Source organism: Haematobia irritans, chromosome 3 (genome assembly GCF_050003625.1).
Source record: "Haematobia irritans isolate KBUSLIRL chromosome 3, ASM5000362v1, whole genome shotgun sequence".
In the NCBI taxonomy this organism is placed as follows: domain Eukaryota; kingdom Metazoa; phylum Arthropoda; class Insecta; order Diptera; family Muscidae; genus Haematobia; species Haematobia irritans.
In genome coordinates, this window is record NC_134399.1 from 230,489,155 (window position 1) to 230,503,343 (window position 14,189).

General features: G+C 33.0%; 1 protein-coding gene across 2 annotated transcripts in view; it reads right to left on the reverse strand.

The window, feature by feature from the left end:
• Positions 1-14,189, reverse strand: part of Neto (Neuropilin and tolloid-like) — a 212,425-nt gene that overhangs the window by 75,037 nt on the left and 123,199 nt on the right. For both annotated transcript variants that reach the window (XM_075298439.1, XM_075298440.1), the window contains exon 3: positions 12,311-13,480. In XM_075298439.1, coding sequence (XP_075154554.1) covers positions 12,311-13,480 — 1,170 coding nt within the window. The remainder of the gene's footprint in view (positions 1-12,310; positions 13,481-14,189) is intronic.

Sequence of the window (14,189 nt, forward strand, 5' to 3'; positions counted from 1 at the left end):
GGATCGGTTTATATGGGGGCTATATATAATTATTGACCGATATGGACCAATTTTTGCATGTTTGTTAGAGACCGTATACTTACACCATGTACCAAATTTCAGCCGGATCGGATGAAATTTGCTTCTCTTAGAGGCCTCGCAAGCCAAATTTGGGGGTCCGTTTATATGGGGGCTATACGTAAAAGTGGACCGATATGGCGCATTTGCAATACCATCCGACCTACATCAATAACAACTACTTGTGCCAAGTTTCAAGTCGATAGCTTGTTTCGTTCGGAAGTTAGCGTGATTTCAACAGACGGACGGACGGACGGACGGACATGCTCAGATCGACTCAGAATTTCACCACGACCCAGAATATATATACTTTATGGGGTCTTAGAGCAATATTTCGATGTGTTACAAACGGAATGACAAAGTTAATATACCCCCCATCCTATGGTGGAGGGTATAAAAATAATAAAAAACTGAAAGTGCATTTCATTGAAGTAAGCAAAAAATAATTCAAACGAGGAAAGTTTTCTCACATTTGACAAATCATGTAATTTTCATGAACTAAAATGAGATTAAATCAGCAATAGAATTTTTTTCTGAGGGTTTATATGCAAATAACGAAGTATTCCGCCTCTGTAAGATCAGTTGTATTTCTGAATATTTCAAAACCTATCTAGTAGTTTAATCGTAACCCAAGTGAAATGTCATTCGCACACTACTATTTGTCATTGAGCTAAACCTTTTTTCGGGGGGAACTCATTTCTAAGAGAAAAGGGCACTGAATGGTCTAAGTAAGTTTAAAACAGCGGACTGACGCTGTACCTATATAGAGTATTGACCTGGATGAAAAATATTATAGTACTGAATTTTCCATCCTTATCTCACATAGGCAAGGCTAAGAGGTTGTTCTCGACATCAGTTTATTTCTATTCGATCGACTATTAGAAATGTGATACCAAATTTAAATAGTAGAGAAATGAACGAATTTTAGTGAAACCGTCTCTCAGTTCCACTAAAATTTTCTTCTTTATACGAAAACTAAAAACGGAAATAAATTTCTTTTCTTATGAAAGACTATGGTCTCAATGCCGTGAGATTATATTTAGAAACAACCTTAATATTACTAAATTATTTGTTTATGAATGAAGACGATTTCCGTTTTTTCTTTTTGGTATGTACAATTGCGGGGCAAATACCACCAACGGCGCTTATAAAAACGTTTATGTCCCGATTGATTACATGTCAGTGATGCTACAACTGAAGTGAGGAAACAGCATGGAATTGTCATTGTTATTTGTCAAGGTTCTAAATTCACTGTTGAAAGTTATTGTTTTCTATTTTACAAATTTTGAACATTCAATAAATGAAAATGAACTCGAGCCCAATCAATAGAATTTATGGTAAATAGTCCCTTTAATAAAACATAGTCACAAAAAATTAATGGATTATAATTTGTTAAGAATAAATGCCATAGATAATGGAGGAATATGCCGATGCAATTAAATGTGTCGGAATTCAAAAACATTGTTGGTATTGATCTATGAAAAACAAATTTTTTGTTTTAATGTAGATGTTAAATTGTTTAGAAACAGCATAAATTAAATAGTGCATTTCAAAGCCCAGTTAATCTGATTTGGTTTTTACTCATAGGATTTCGTGCAGCTTAATTGATAATTCGCTGCTTTTGCAATATTGATATGAACCATATAACCGGAATAAAAAAATATTCATATTTATGTTTTGCCACAGACACTTCAATGATTGTTGTTTACAGGTAGTTAGATGGTGTCATTAGCATAGCAAATCTAATAGTAATTAAGCTGTCTCGAGCATATTGCCTTCGGATAAAAGAAAAAAAAATAATAAAAACGTTTGTCTTTCCCAATATATTTTTGAAGAAATTATTTACTAATTTTCATTAGTTTTTATTTATATACGACTAACTTGGGAGAAACCATGAACTGAAACCTTAAAGCAATTTTTAAGACAAAAACAAGTTACAAATTTACAAAATTAAAAATTTTAAAACATTTTTTTCTTACATTTTATTTATTTGTAATTAACACTATTAGTTTGTAAATTTCTTAAGATACACTAGTCATACCAAGAGTCAGAAATCAACCGATCGACTTTGAAAATTGAATTCAAATCGATTTCTTACGTATGTATGTTATGTCTAAAGTTGTCTATCGTTCACAATAAATTACTCATTTTATTACGACAATCTATGAGAGCAAATGAAGGTTAATAAAATTTATAAACATTTTATAGATATGTAGATAGGCTCATAACATAACTATAAACTTTTTATTAATCTCTTCAGCTTGTTAAAATCTCATAATACCTTCAATCTGTAATTCACATAACTCATGGAGGGTCATTTTCGATAATCCCAGAATTCGGAAACTGTTTTTTCCCAATTTTTTAAAAACTAAAAAGTGTACAGGTTCACATTTGGTTGCCAAATATTGATTTATGCCCTGTTTGTTTATATCGATTTTAGGCTTTCTTTCGTATTCAAAAAAAAAAATTGATTCTGGTTTCTCCATGTCGAAAGGCGTAGCTCTATGATATCGTCACTACTGGTTAAACACGAATAGCATGCAGGATATACATATAAAGGGTGATTTTTTTTAGCTATTATCTTTCTGGCAAGGCTAGCTTCAACAGCAGACGCACGCTTCGTGTTTTGTTTCACTGTTAAGTACCATCAGTTGAGTATATAACGTAACCATAAATTGTCTTACAAACTAAAGGCCGGCACTTGCGAAAAAAAAAAATTTATAGAAACCATTATTTCACACAGAGCAAGCAGTGTTTATTTAGGTAACAGGGAGCGCTATTTAACAGGTAGCGATATGGAATTAAGTTGGTGGTTGCTGGTTGCTATTATAAAATTAACATTTTATTTTTCCTTGGGCAATTGATCTGCTACTCCTTTGATCCTTTGTATATTTTCGGAACAAAAATATGATCCATGTTTGCGTTATAAACCCACACAAATAGTTTTAATAAATAAATTATTTCTTAATTCACATTGCAAATGGTGCCATGCTATAAACGTCAGTTTTTCAACTAGAAAAAAAAAAACAATGTACCACAAATGGAAAAAATTTCGCTGGTTTTTCGCATTTTTTGGTTTTGTATGTAGTTTCAACGTGAAAACCGAACAGAGTATCGGTCTTAACTGCGCTTGCAAATTATTCAACGCGTGCTTCTTATTGAAAAATTGTGTTCAGCGGCGAAACTCATTTTTAGCTCAATGGATACACCCTCAAAAAAATCGCTTCTATAACATATACTCCCAAACATATTTTGCTTCAAGCATATACATTTTTGGGTATTGCCCAAACATTTATATGTTTGATTTCTTCCAATATATAATATGTTTGAAAGCATATCGGTCTAAACAATATAATATGTTTGGGTAGTCTAAGTTCCAAACATTTTGTATTTTTCCATCCAAATTCAATAATGTTGTCTTCCAAAAAACTATATGTTCTTATGTGAACATATAATATGTTTGGAAACATTTTGAACCCAAAAATATTATATGCTTAGAAGAATTTATTTCCAAAGAAGATTGTGCTCAAATTTTTTTTTTCTGCCTAATTGTATATTCCCTCACATTTTTCTCACTTCCACGAGTTTTTAGCACCTTTTTCTGTAATACAAACATTTTAGAAGAAATTATTATATTTTATAATTTTTTTTAATTTTACCTTTTGCCGGACGGGGATTCGAACAGCGGACCACACAGTTTGTAAGCCAGCACACTAACCACTGGCCTACGTAGCTGTTATGGTCATCAAGAGATAATTATCGTTATAAGTTATATTTATATAGCATAGCTTGCGCGCCCACGAGCCGATGCAAACATAACATTGTTTAACAACATAACATTGTTAAACATACATTTGTTGGCAGCGTGGAGCAGTAGTTGGTCGTCCGCCTTGCGTGACAGGGGACCTGGGTTCGATCCCTGCTTCGACAAACACCATTTTTTTTAAATATATTTTTTAACATATATTCCAGATACGTTCGGAAGTTCCCGCAAAAGGTGTTCAGCATTACATACTATTATATTAAATTTTTACTACGAAATTGTAAAGTGTGTTTTATAAAAGACTTAAAGTCAGAAAAGTGCTTGATATAAACGAAATGGACTGAGTTCAAATCAAATATTATTTTTTTATTGCAACAATAAAAATTGTGTAACAAATAAAGGAATAAATTCAAAACTCTTGCAAAAGAAGAACGTGAAGTCGAGTATATATAAATATTTTTCCATCGAATCCTAAGGTTAACGATAACCATTCAAAAGCACATTATATTTAAATTCTAAACAGTAATTTTAAAACAGCACATAAATTTATTTTGGTGTGAACAATTGTTTGCTAGCATGTAACACCATTAATTTAGAAATACAAGTAAATATGAATCTATATTAACGAATAATTTTGTACTTAATTTAATTCTTAAGGCCGGCATAAATTGGCATTATCACGTTAAAATGGCCATGTTTACCCTTTTACTTTTCTTTAATAATTTCTTTTAAAGAAAATAAACTTATTCAATTGTTGCTTTGGATCTTTCCCCACCATTTTATAATACAATTTACCGGAAAAAGTTGTAATGTTATTCTGGTTTTGCCGCTAAAATGAGAAATAATTTTAGCGGTAAAACTCGAACTTAATGCCCACTTTTATTTTCGAAAAAATCCGTCAACTCCTCTTGGACTACTCATTAATAAAGAGGAACTAATCTTTGTTTTTATAGATCTTCAAAGGTCGATACTTTAAATGAAGTCGTGTTGTCGTTATAATTAAGTGATTTGACTTAAAAATGGGTATCATAACATGAAAGAACAAATTTTGGACTAACGTCAACTTGACTTTAATAATTCAGAAAAATTCTTTAAAATTAATGAAACTGTCTTTAAATTTGTTGCATTATTGCATCTTGACTACAAGGCAAAAATCATTCAAAAATAGGATATGTTTTTCAATACTTTATTTTTTTTTTACTTGAAACATAGCATAATTTCTACTGGAAGTCTTGTTTTTAACGGACATTTTATAGCATATAAAAAAAAGCTCAAAAAGCGAAAAATTCAAATGTGCTTCGTAGGGTCAAGTACACAAAACCCCATTTAAAAGAGAATTGTGTCTTAAAAGCATCCTTACTTGTATTCTCCGCTTCTTTGGTTAGGAATCAATACCAAAATTGTTAAAGTGGAGACACAATCTTTGGAACCGGACATGCTTTTTGTTCAGTGTATAGTGCCTTTTCGTTAGTTTTTATGAAGATCCCTTTAATTACCTTTGTTTGAATATTTTGACTTACTCGTCCTACGTTCCGATTTGTTTTGACGAAACAAAAAAATTGTGCCCGTAATGCCAAAATGATAAACAAAACTCATGCTCTTTTTTTCAGATATATTTTATCTTGGTTCCGAATGAATTTTCTCTCCGAATACTCATTTTAATATTTTACTTAAGCATATACAATTTTTGGCGAAGTCTTATATCACAACGTATATATTTTTTCTCATAATATGTAAATTTATACTTGTTTATATTCACACATAGTATTTTTCCTATATTTAATGAAATTTTCTTTGTGTATATATATTTGTAATGCGCCAATTGGTTACTTTCATTATTTTACTTCCAGCATACACTTTGTCTCTCTTTGTAAACACATATATGTTTATGGGCTATTTCTAAATTAATATATGTTTGCATCCAAGCATATTATATTTACAAACATTTTATGTCCCAAACATAATATGTTCTAACATATTACATATATGTCCCAAACATATTATGCCAGTTTATGAACATTATATGTTTGCACTCAAAAATATTGTGTTTAAAAATTTGAGTTCCAAACATATAATGTTTATACCCAAACATATGAAAAATAGTCTTTTTCGTCCGTGTATGTAACTACACAGAAAAAAATATCACCAAAATATTTCCAATTAAAAAGTTAATTGAAGTTGAAAAAAATTTCAATTAATAAATTAATTGATACAATTAACTTTTTAATCAAAATAGAAATATTAAGTCATAAAAATCTTAAATGTGACGATTGAATAGCATTATTGTTCGGTATCATGCAGTGGGCTCACCCTCGCTTTTATCAATATTTTCTTGCCATTTTTTTAATAACGATAAGAGATAAGAAAAAATGGGACGCCAATATATTTGTACTTAAACTATTTCAACTCTCATATAGGAATTTGTCGGTACCAGAAGCTTGCAAGCTTCTTGGTCTGTCCGGACATCATGTAATTTTCCTATAACCATTTCAAAGTGGGTGATTCGACAACTTTACTTCATTCATCACCACCACTTGTAGGCATGATACATTTTTTCGCATAGTAAAATAACATATCCGGCAACAAATTGTCCTAAAGCGTATCTAATATTTAAAACCTTTTAACCGTTTTAGTATTTTCGAAATGTGCCATAAAATATCAATTTAGAATTGCCACTTACTCACACATCCTGTGGAAGAAACATTGAAAAAGTTATTCATCACGACAGATAAATATGTTGTCACTGGCAGTTAAGACGGTTAAACGTTATTACCAATAAGAGATCATAGGGTAATTTGTCAAATGTTAATTTATCAAAAATTCTATTTCCGTCTTCAAATTTCAATTAATCAGCTTATGGTGTTCAAATTCAAATGATCTTTGTTTGGTTTCTTGTGCTCTTCGATGTGAAATAAAGTTAAGGGATAATTTGAAATGTGAACTTCAGAAGACGTAACAATATAAGCCTATTGATAGTATCACTTAAAGGTATTTACACACACGCACAGATACACACATTTTCCATTTCTCGTTCCAAAGTATTTGTGATAATATTACATGCGAAAATGTTTGTATGGATGTATGTATGTAGGTTTCTGGTTCAACCATAAACCATGTGTTTCCTTGTGGCATATGTGTGCGTGCGTATCTATCGGTTGTTTGCACGACAATATTCAAAATTCGCTACAATATCCATTCAGACAACTAACGAGGGAGGAGTTCCGTCGCATTTCCGCTGTTTTAAAGTTGAATTGGGGCAACTGTCTTTTCTTGCGTCAAATTGGAAGGGACATGAAAGTGAACACATTCACCCAGCCAAACACAGACATATGTAAAATTTATTGTCTTTTACTCATCTTTATGTTATTCCCATGGGTTTCTGAGTGTAAGTGTGTGTGCCTGTGCGAATGTGAGTGACTCCTTGCCTTGTATCATTTGTACGTCAACAATGAATTTCAATAAACACTGTCATCGTATCTGGGTACGCCTGACGGATATGGATTTTCCATTGAATGAATTGATTTATGGTCTACACTCTCCACGCCCAAATAAGAAACCAAGATTTCTTTTGTGATACCACAAGAATGCCACCACTTGGCTGAATATTTTTCAAATATTTTATCAACAAAAACTTTTTTTAATAAAATATCAAAAATGTGGCAATAATTCTTTATTCATCCAAGGTATCTGCAATAATTATTGATTTTCAATATGCATTGGTGGTAGATGGGAGCGGCGTGGACAAGGGTACGAATTTATATCCAATAAATACACCCACTCCACATAGAATGATAAGCTGTCAATTTTTGAATCTGCTGAAGATGGGGATAGTGCTCGACACTGACATTCGATAATGATTTGAGAGTAAGTTTGCGATATGTTGCCCTGTCAGCCTACTCTAGCTACAATGGTGAACATCGACTACAATGTTGCGACAGCTGTCTGGACAATTTTGTTATTCGTTTGCATTTTCATTAATGAGAACACCATCAGAGCACTTGTGCGAATTGCAAATTAATTAAAATTAAAACATTTCCGTTTAAACAGTTTAATGTATACAAATTAAAACGTTTTTTACACCATTAACAGATTTGTCGATCGGAAGCGTGCCACCCTATCCACGCAAGCGGTAATTAATTCAAAGATAAACATTTTTGTATCAAATTTAAATTATTTATGATGCAAATAAAAACCAAAATGAAAATTTTCTAAAGCAATCAAATAATTTTTAAATCGCATGGAAGAAATTCTGACAATCGCTAGAGTCTTAAAAATAGCACTGTCTCAAACAATTGTCCGTACACCCTTAAGTTAAATAAAAATGTTGCCGAATTTCATGAAATATACTTCCAACATGAATTATTTCAACATTTATTTGCAATATTTTGTGTTTCTCATATGTGCACAACTGAAAATGTCGTTGCCTACCATAGAAATTAAAGAAAATAGGAAAATGTCAAAAAAGTGAAGCCAAAAAAATTGTCCGTACAACATACACTTATCTTGAATACAAAAACAAGATGTGTAACGGTTGTTTACTATTTGGTATTATTTATTAAATCTGTCATTCACTTTTTTTCATATAATGTGCGAAAAAACTAACTCCCATACTAAGATTCCGATTGAAATCAAGAAATTGATCATAAAAATTAAAAGCGACGGCAAAAGCTTAGGAGAAATAGCGGAAAACGTTTCCAGACCACGGTCATCTGTTCAATATGTAATCCAAAATTACGAAAAGACAGAATCTGTCGAAATGCTATCTGGAAGAGGGCGTCCAAAAATCATTGATTTGCGACTTGAGAGAAAAATTGAACGAATGGGGAAGCAAGATCCAAAATATGTTAAGTGCTGTAAAAATTGTTGAAAGTATCGAGAATCATGAGAATATAATTGCCAACCCACAAACCATCAGAAATTTTCTGCATATGAACCAATATAAAGCATGTGTGGCACCCTACATATCAAAAAAGAATGTAATGTCACGTTCAAACTATGCCATGAAGATCGTAAATATGACTGAAATCTTCTGGGAGACGGTAATTTTTACGGACGAAAGCAAGGCATAGGAAGCCAGTTTCGCTTTATGCACGATAAGAATCCCAAACACACATCGATGGTTTTACGGAAATGGTTGCTTTATAATGTAAGAGAAGTCATTCCTCACCAGCCGCAGAGTCGGATCTGAACCCTATAGAACATCTCTGGGGAATATTGGAAAAAGAGATAAGGCAGCACACGATTACAAATTAACAAATGCTTAAGGAAGTCGTGCGAGAATGGAGTAACATCGGCTCAGAAATAACGAAAACTCTGCGAAGCGAAGGGCTACCATACTAGATACTAAAAGTTTAAAAATTTTGTTATTGCAATATTTGGTTTTCGCCATTTGTATACCCTCCACCATAGGATGGGGGTATATTAACCTTGTCATTCCGTTTGTAACACATCGAAATATTGCTCTAAGACCCCAAAAAGTATATATATTCTGGGTCGTGGTGAAATTCTGAGTCGAGCATGTCCGTCCGTCCGTCTGTTGAAATCACGCTAACTTCCGAACGAAACAAGCTATCGACTTGAAACTTGGCACAAGTAGATCCGGCTGAAATTTGGTACATGGTGTAAGTATATCGTCTCTAACAACCATGCAAAAATTGGTCCACATCGGTCAATAATTATATATAGCTCTCATATAAACCGATCCCCCGATTTGGCTTGCCGAGCCTCTAAGAGAAGCAAATTTCATCCGATTCGGTTGAAATTTGGTACGTGATGTTAGTACATGATATTTAACAACCATGACAAAAGTGCTCCATATCCGTCCATAATCATATATAGCCTCCATATAAACCGATCCCGAGATTTGGTTTTGGAGCCACTTGGAGGAGCAAATTTCATCCGAGTCAGTTGAAATTTGGTACATTGTGCTAGTATATGGCCGTTAACAACCATGCCTAACTAGGTCCACTTCGGTCCATAGTTATATATAGCCCTCAGATAAATATATCCCCAATCGCACAAAAATTGGTCTATATCAAGTTCATAATTGTATATAGCTCACATATAAGCAACCCCCCCCGTGCAAAAGTCCATATCGTTTGGTAATTAGTTGTAGACTTACCTATACATACCTTTTTTGTCTAATTTATACCACGTATGGACTCAGTCACAATTTAGAAAACGATGTTATGAAGTTTTAAGATACCACAACCCAATTAATTCGATTGTGGATGACAGTCTTTCGTAGAAGTTTCTACGCAATCCATGGTGGATGGTACATAAGATTCGGCCTGGCCGAACTTACGGCCGTATATACTTGTTTAATGTAATGTTTGTTGTACGGACAATTTTTTGATTTCGTTTTTAGCTTTAATTATGAATTTGTAGCAAAAATGTTACATTAAATTTCGATTTTTTACCTATTTCAATAAAGTAAAATACATACTTTAAAACAAGGTACCATTCAATAAAACCGGACAAGTACTTTAAAAATTACAATGAAAAGAGTGAAATATAGTTGGATGGACGGCGGAATAGATGCTGAAGTTTACACATTGACCAGGAATATATATATATACACGGTTGAAAAAGACTGTTTTTCATATGTTTGGCTATAAACATTATATGTTTGGAACACAAATTTTTAAACACAATATTTTTGAGTGCAAGCATATAATGTTCATATACTAGCATAACATGTTTGGGACATATATGTTAATATGTTAGAACATATTATGTTTGGGACATAAAATGTTTTTAAATATAATATGCTTGAATGCAAACATATATTAATTTAGAAATAGCCTATAAACATATATGTGTTTAGTAGCTTGGAGCGCTATTTAACAGGGAGCGATATTGAATTAAGTTGGTGGTTGTTGCTTGTTATTACGAAATTAACATTTTATTTTTCCTTGGGCAATTGATCAGCTACTTCTTTGATCCTTACAAACTGTGTGGTCCGCTGTTCGAATCCCCGTCCGGCAAAAGGTAAAATTAAAATAAAAAAAATCATACAATTGAATAATTTCTTCTACAATGTTTGTATTACAGAAAAAGGTGCTAAGAACTAAAAAATCTCGTGGAAGTGAGAAAGGTGTCGGGGAATATACAATTGGGCAGAAACAAAATTTTGAGCTTTCAGGTCGACAACCTATGTTGTTAGCACCTATATTACCTGTTTATTTTCATAATTCATTATGATTGTAAATATATAAATAAATAAATAAAATTTTGAGCACAATATCGTTTGGGAGAATTTTTTTTAAGCATATAATATTTTTGGGTGCAAAATGCTTCCAAACATATTATATGGAAGACAACATTATTGAATTTGGATGCAAAAATACAAAATGTTTGGAACTTAGACTACCCAAACATATATTGTTTAGACCAATATGCTTTCAAACATATGTTTGGGAGAATATGTTACAGAAGCGATTTTTTGTGAGCGTGTATATATATATATATATATATATATATATATATATATATATATATATATATATATATATATATATATATATATATATATATATATATATATATATATATATATATATATATATATATATATATATATATATATATATATATCCAATTAGGTTAGGTTCGATATATATGGTAATTATTCGGTATACTCGTATATGCCTCGGTTCATCTATACGTCTGCTGATATTTTTTTGTTTGCAAAATCCGGCCGTCCTCAAATTTGACATAGGGTCTTTTTTTGGGTCAAAGAAAATCCCTATTGATTTTGGAAAAAATCCGTTCCGATTTATATATAATAACTACCATACATATTCATCGCCGTGTTTATGAACCGAACATCCTCAAATTTCGTATATCCGAATATTTTTCGAGTGCCGTAAAACTTTCGAAATATCGGCCAACTCGGTACAGATTTAGATATAGCTCTCATTTATATTTTTTGCCGATATTGTTTTAATTGGCCCAGAGGCTAGAGTTTCACTTGGATTTGCTTTCGCCCCATTTACATTCATATAACCACCAAATTTTCGCTCGATAAATCATAAATGGCTTTAGCTTTACAAATGTCCCAATTTTTTAAATAACGTTGTATTTTGTCCTAGGGGTGTTAGTTGATTTCTTATCGGCGACTGTTATTACTATAGCTTGGAGCTCTCTCTCTCTCTCTCTCTAATTATTTCTACTTCATTTAATTTAATTAAATAGATTTAGAGTTAGGATTTTATAGTTATCACAACATAATCTAAAATACCCCCTACACCTAGCACCTTGCACAGTTAGTCTAATGCATATGTCGATGGAATGGAAATGTTATTGTCATTGGGTTAATTAACATCGGAATGCAACCAATGGCAAAGGACATGTTTTGCATTGTTCTCATTTCGAAATCAGGCGCGAGTTGATTACGCACAACAAAAGAGCAGAATAGAAAATCCTAGGCCATCTGAACTTAAAGCTCTATGTCATTGTTGATGGTTGTGTGGGAGGAATAGTACTCACCTGTTATCACACGAGTGCAATTGATATTCTTGGGATAGACATTGGGATAGTCTGGACTGTAGAGTTCCATTTTCTCGGGATCGCCTACCTCAAATAAACGGCATTTGTCAACTGGCTCCTCTTCCACTTGCCTCGCATGCCGGTGTAACCAATGTGTGGATTCTGCTAAAAGTGGTCTTTTCAATTGATTGTATTCCAAATCAGTGTGGATCCTTTGCAGCTGTACATTCTCTTCTGTCACATGTGCAAGAGAATGGCTATTGTCAGCGGTGCTGCTGGTCAAGTCTTGGATGACATTACCAGTGGTATTGTTGTTGCTGGTTATTGCATTGGAATTGCTGGTGCTGTTCGGTTTAGTCTTTGATGGCACTGCTGTTGCAGTGATACCTAATCCTGTTATGGTATTTCGTACTGTTTCTCCATTGTTGGGAGTTTGATTTAATCCATGCACAGCATGGGCACCCTCAGGTGTGCTAGAGGCACGTTTTATATGTTGTCTTGCTGTTGTGGAGCTTTTCGTTGATGCTTCTGTTGCTCCTGTTGCATGGTGTTCACTGGCATTTGATTCTATTCTAGGATACTTAAGGTTTCTGCTTTCATTGTTGATGTCACTGTTGTGGATGGTGATTTGTACATGCCGGGTTCCTGTTCCAACACTTTTTCTATCCCTGAATTCGTAAAAGAAATCTGTTCTATCTGTTGTCCGGATAACAGCGTCATAATTATCACTCGTGGGCATAGGATTGTAGCTGTAGGTGTCCATTGACGACCTGTGAATCTGTTGTTGTCCAAACCTTTGCCTTTTTTCTGTTGGCCAGTTGGATGAGGTTTCATGCCCACTTTGACTTGGAATTGCATTGCTTTTAGGTGAAGGCAATGTTGTCGTTGTCATCGTCATATAGTCTCTGGCGGGTAAAGGATTTTGCTGTGTGGTCGATGTGGTCTTCATATCGAGTTTCTGAGCTGGAGTATATTCCTGTTGCCTGCTAGTTTCCCCACTACTTCCATTGGGTTGACTCGCTCTGTCAGTCGATGCAGTTGCCATCGTACTCGGTCGACTGTTTAGTTTTGTATTGAACTTTGAGGATTTAGTCATAGCTTTATTGTAATTATTTAAATTAGTATGTGTTGTTGTTATTGTTGTGGTTGTTGTCATCATCTCCGGTGACACTGCAACGAAAGAAAGAAGCCAGAAAGAAGGTCATGAGAATGTTATTAAAACCTGGATAAACATCGAACAAGTCACACAAATTCTAATCAAATTATCCAAGATATAAAATGAAGATAATTGGAATTTAGTTACACTCAAGAAGTGGATTAAGTCAAGCCATTGTTCGTTATCACCATTAACATTTCCATCGTAATTTCAACAAATGGAAAATTCCAAACTGGATGTTAAAGAGATAATGTGAAGTTTACTAAACAAAATTTTAGTTGGATTTTAAAAATTTCGAAAAAAATTGTTTCAAAGTAAGCAAACTTGAATCTCAAGCCAAATATACCAGAAATTAAGGAATAGTAGGATTCCTAAATATACTTATTACTGCTAAAATTTACCTCTATAACTCTCAATGATTTATTTATTTTTTTTTTGTTTAGAAAAATTTACATTCGTTGGAAAGAGTTCTTCCTACTCTACAAAGCCTTTTTATTTGTTTTAATTGTTCGTAATTTTTCCGGATCAAAAATTGAATATCCAAGAGGAAAAAATAGCAATTTCATTATCTGCTTTCCATCGAAATCAAGTAGCAACAGAAGCAGCTCGGAACATATAAAGGATGTGTGTAAAACGGTTTGCGAGACGACTTCCGGAATTCGATGAAGACCATCTGAAGGCACTATTGTAATGTAATTTTTTTTATCGAAATTGTACAAAAAC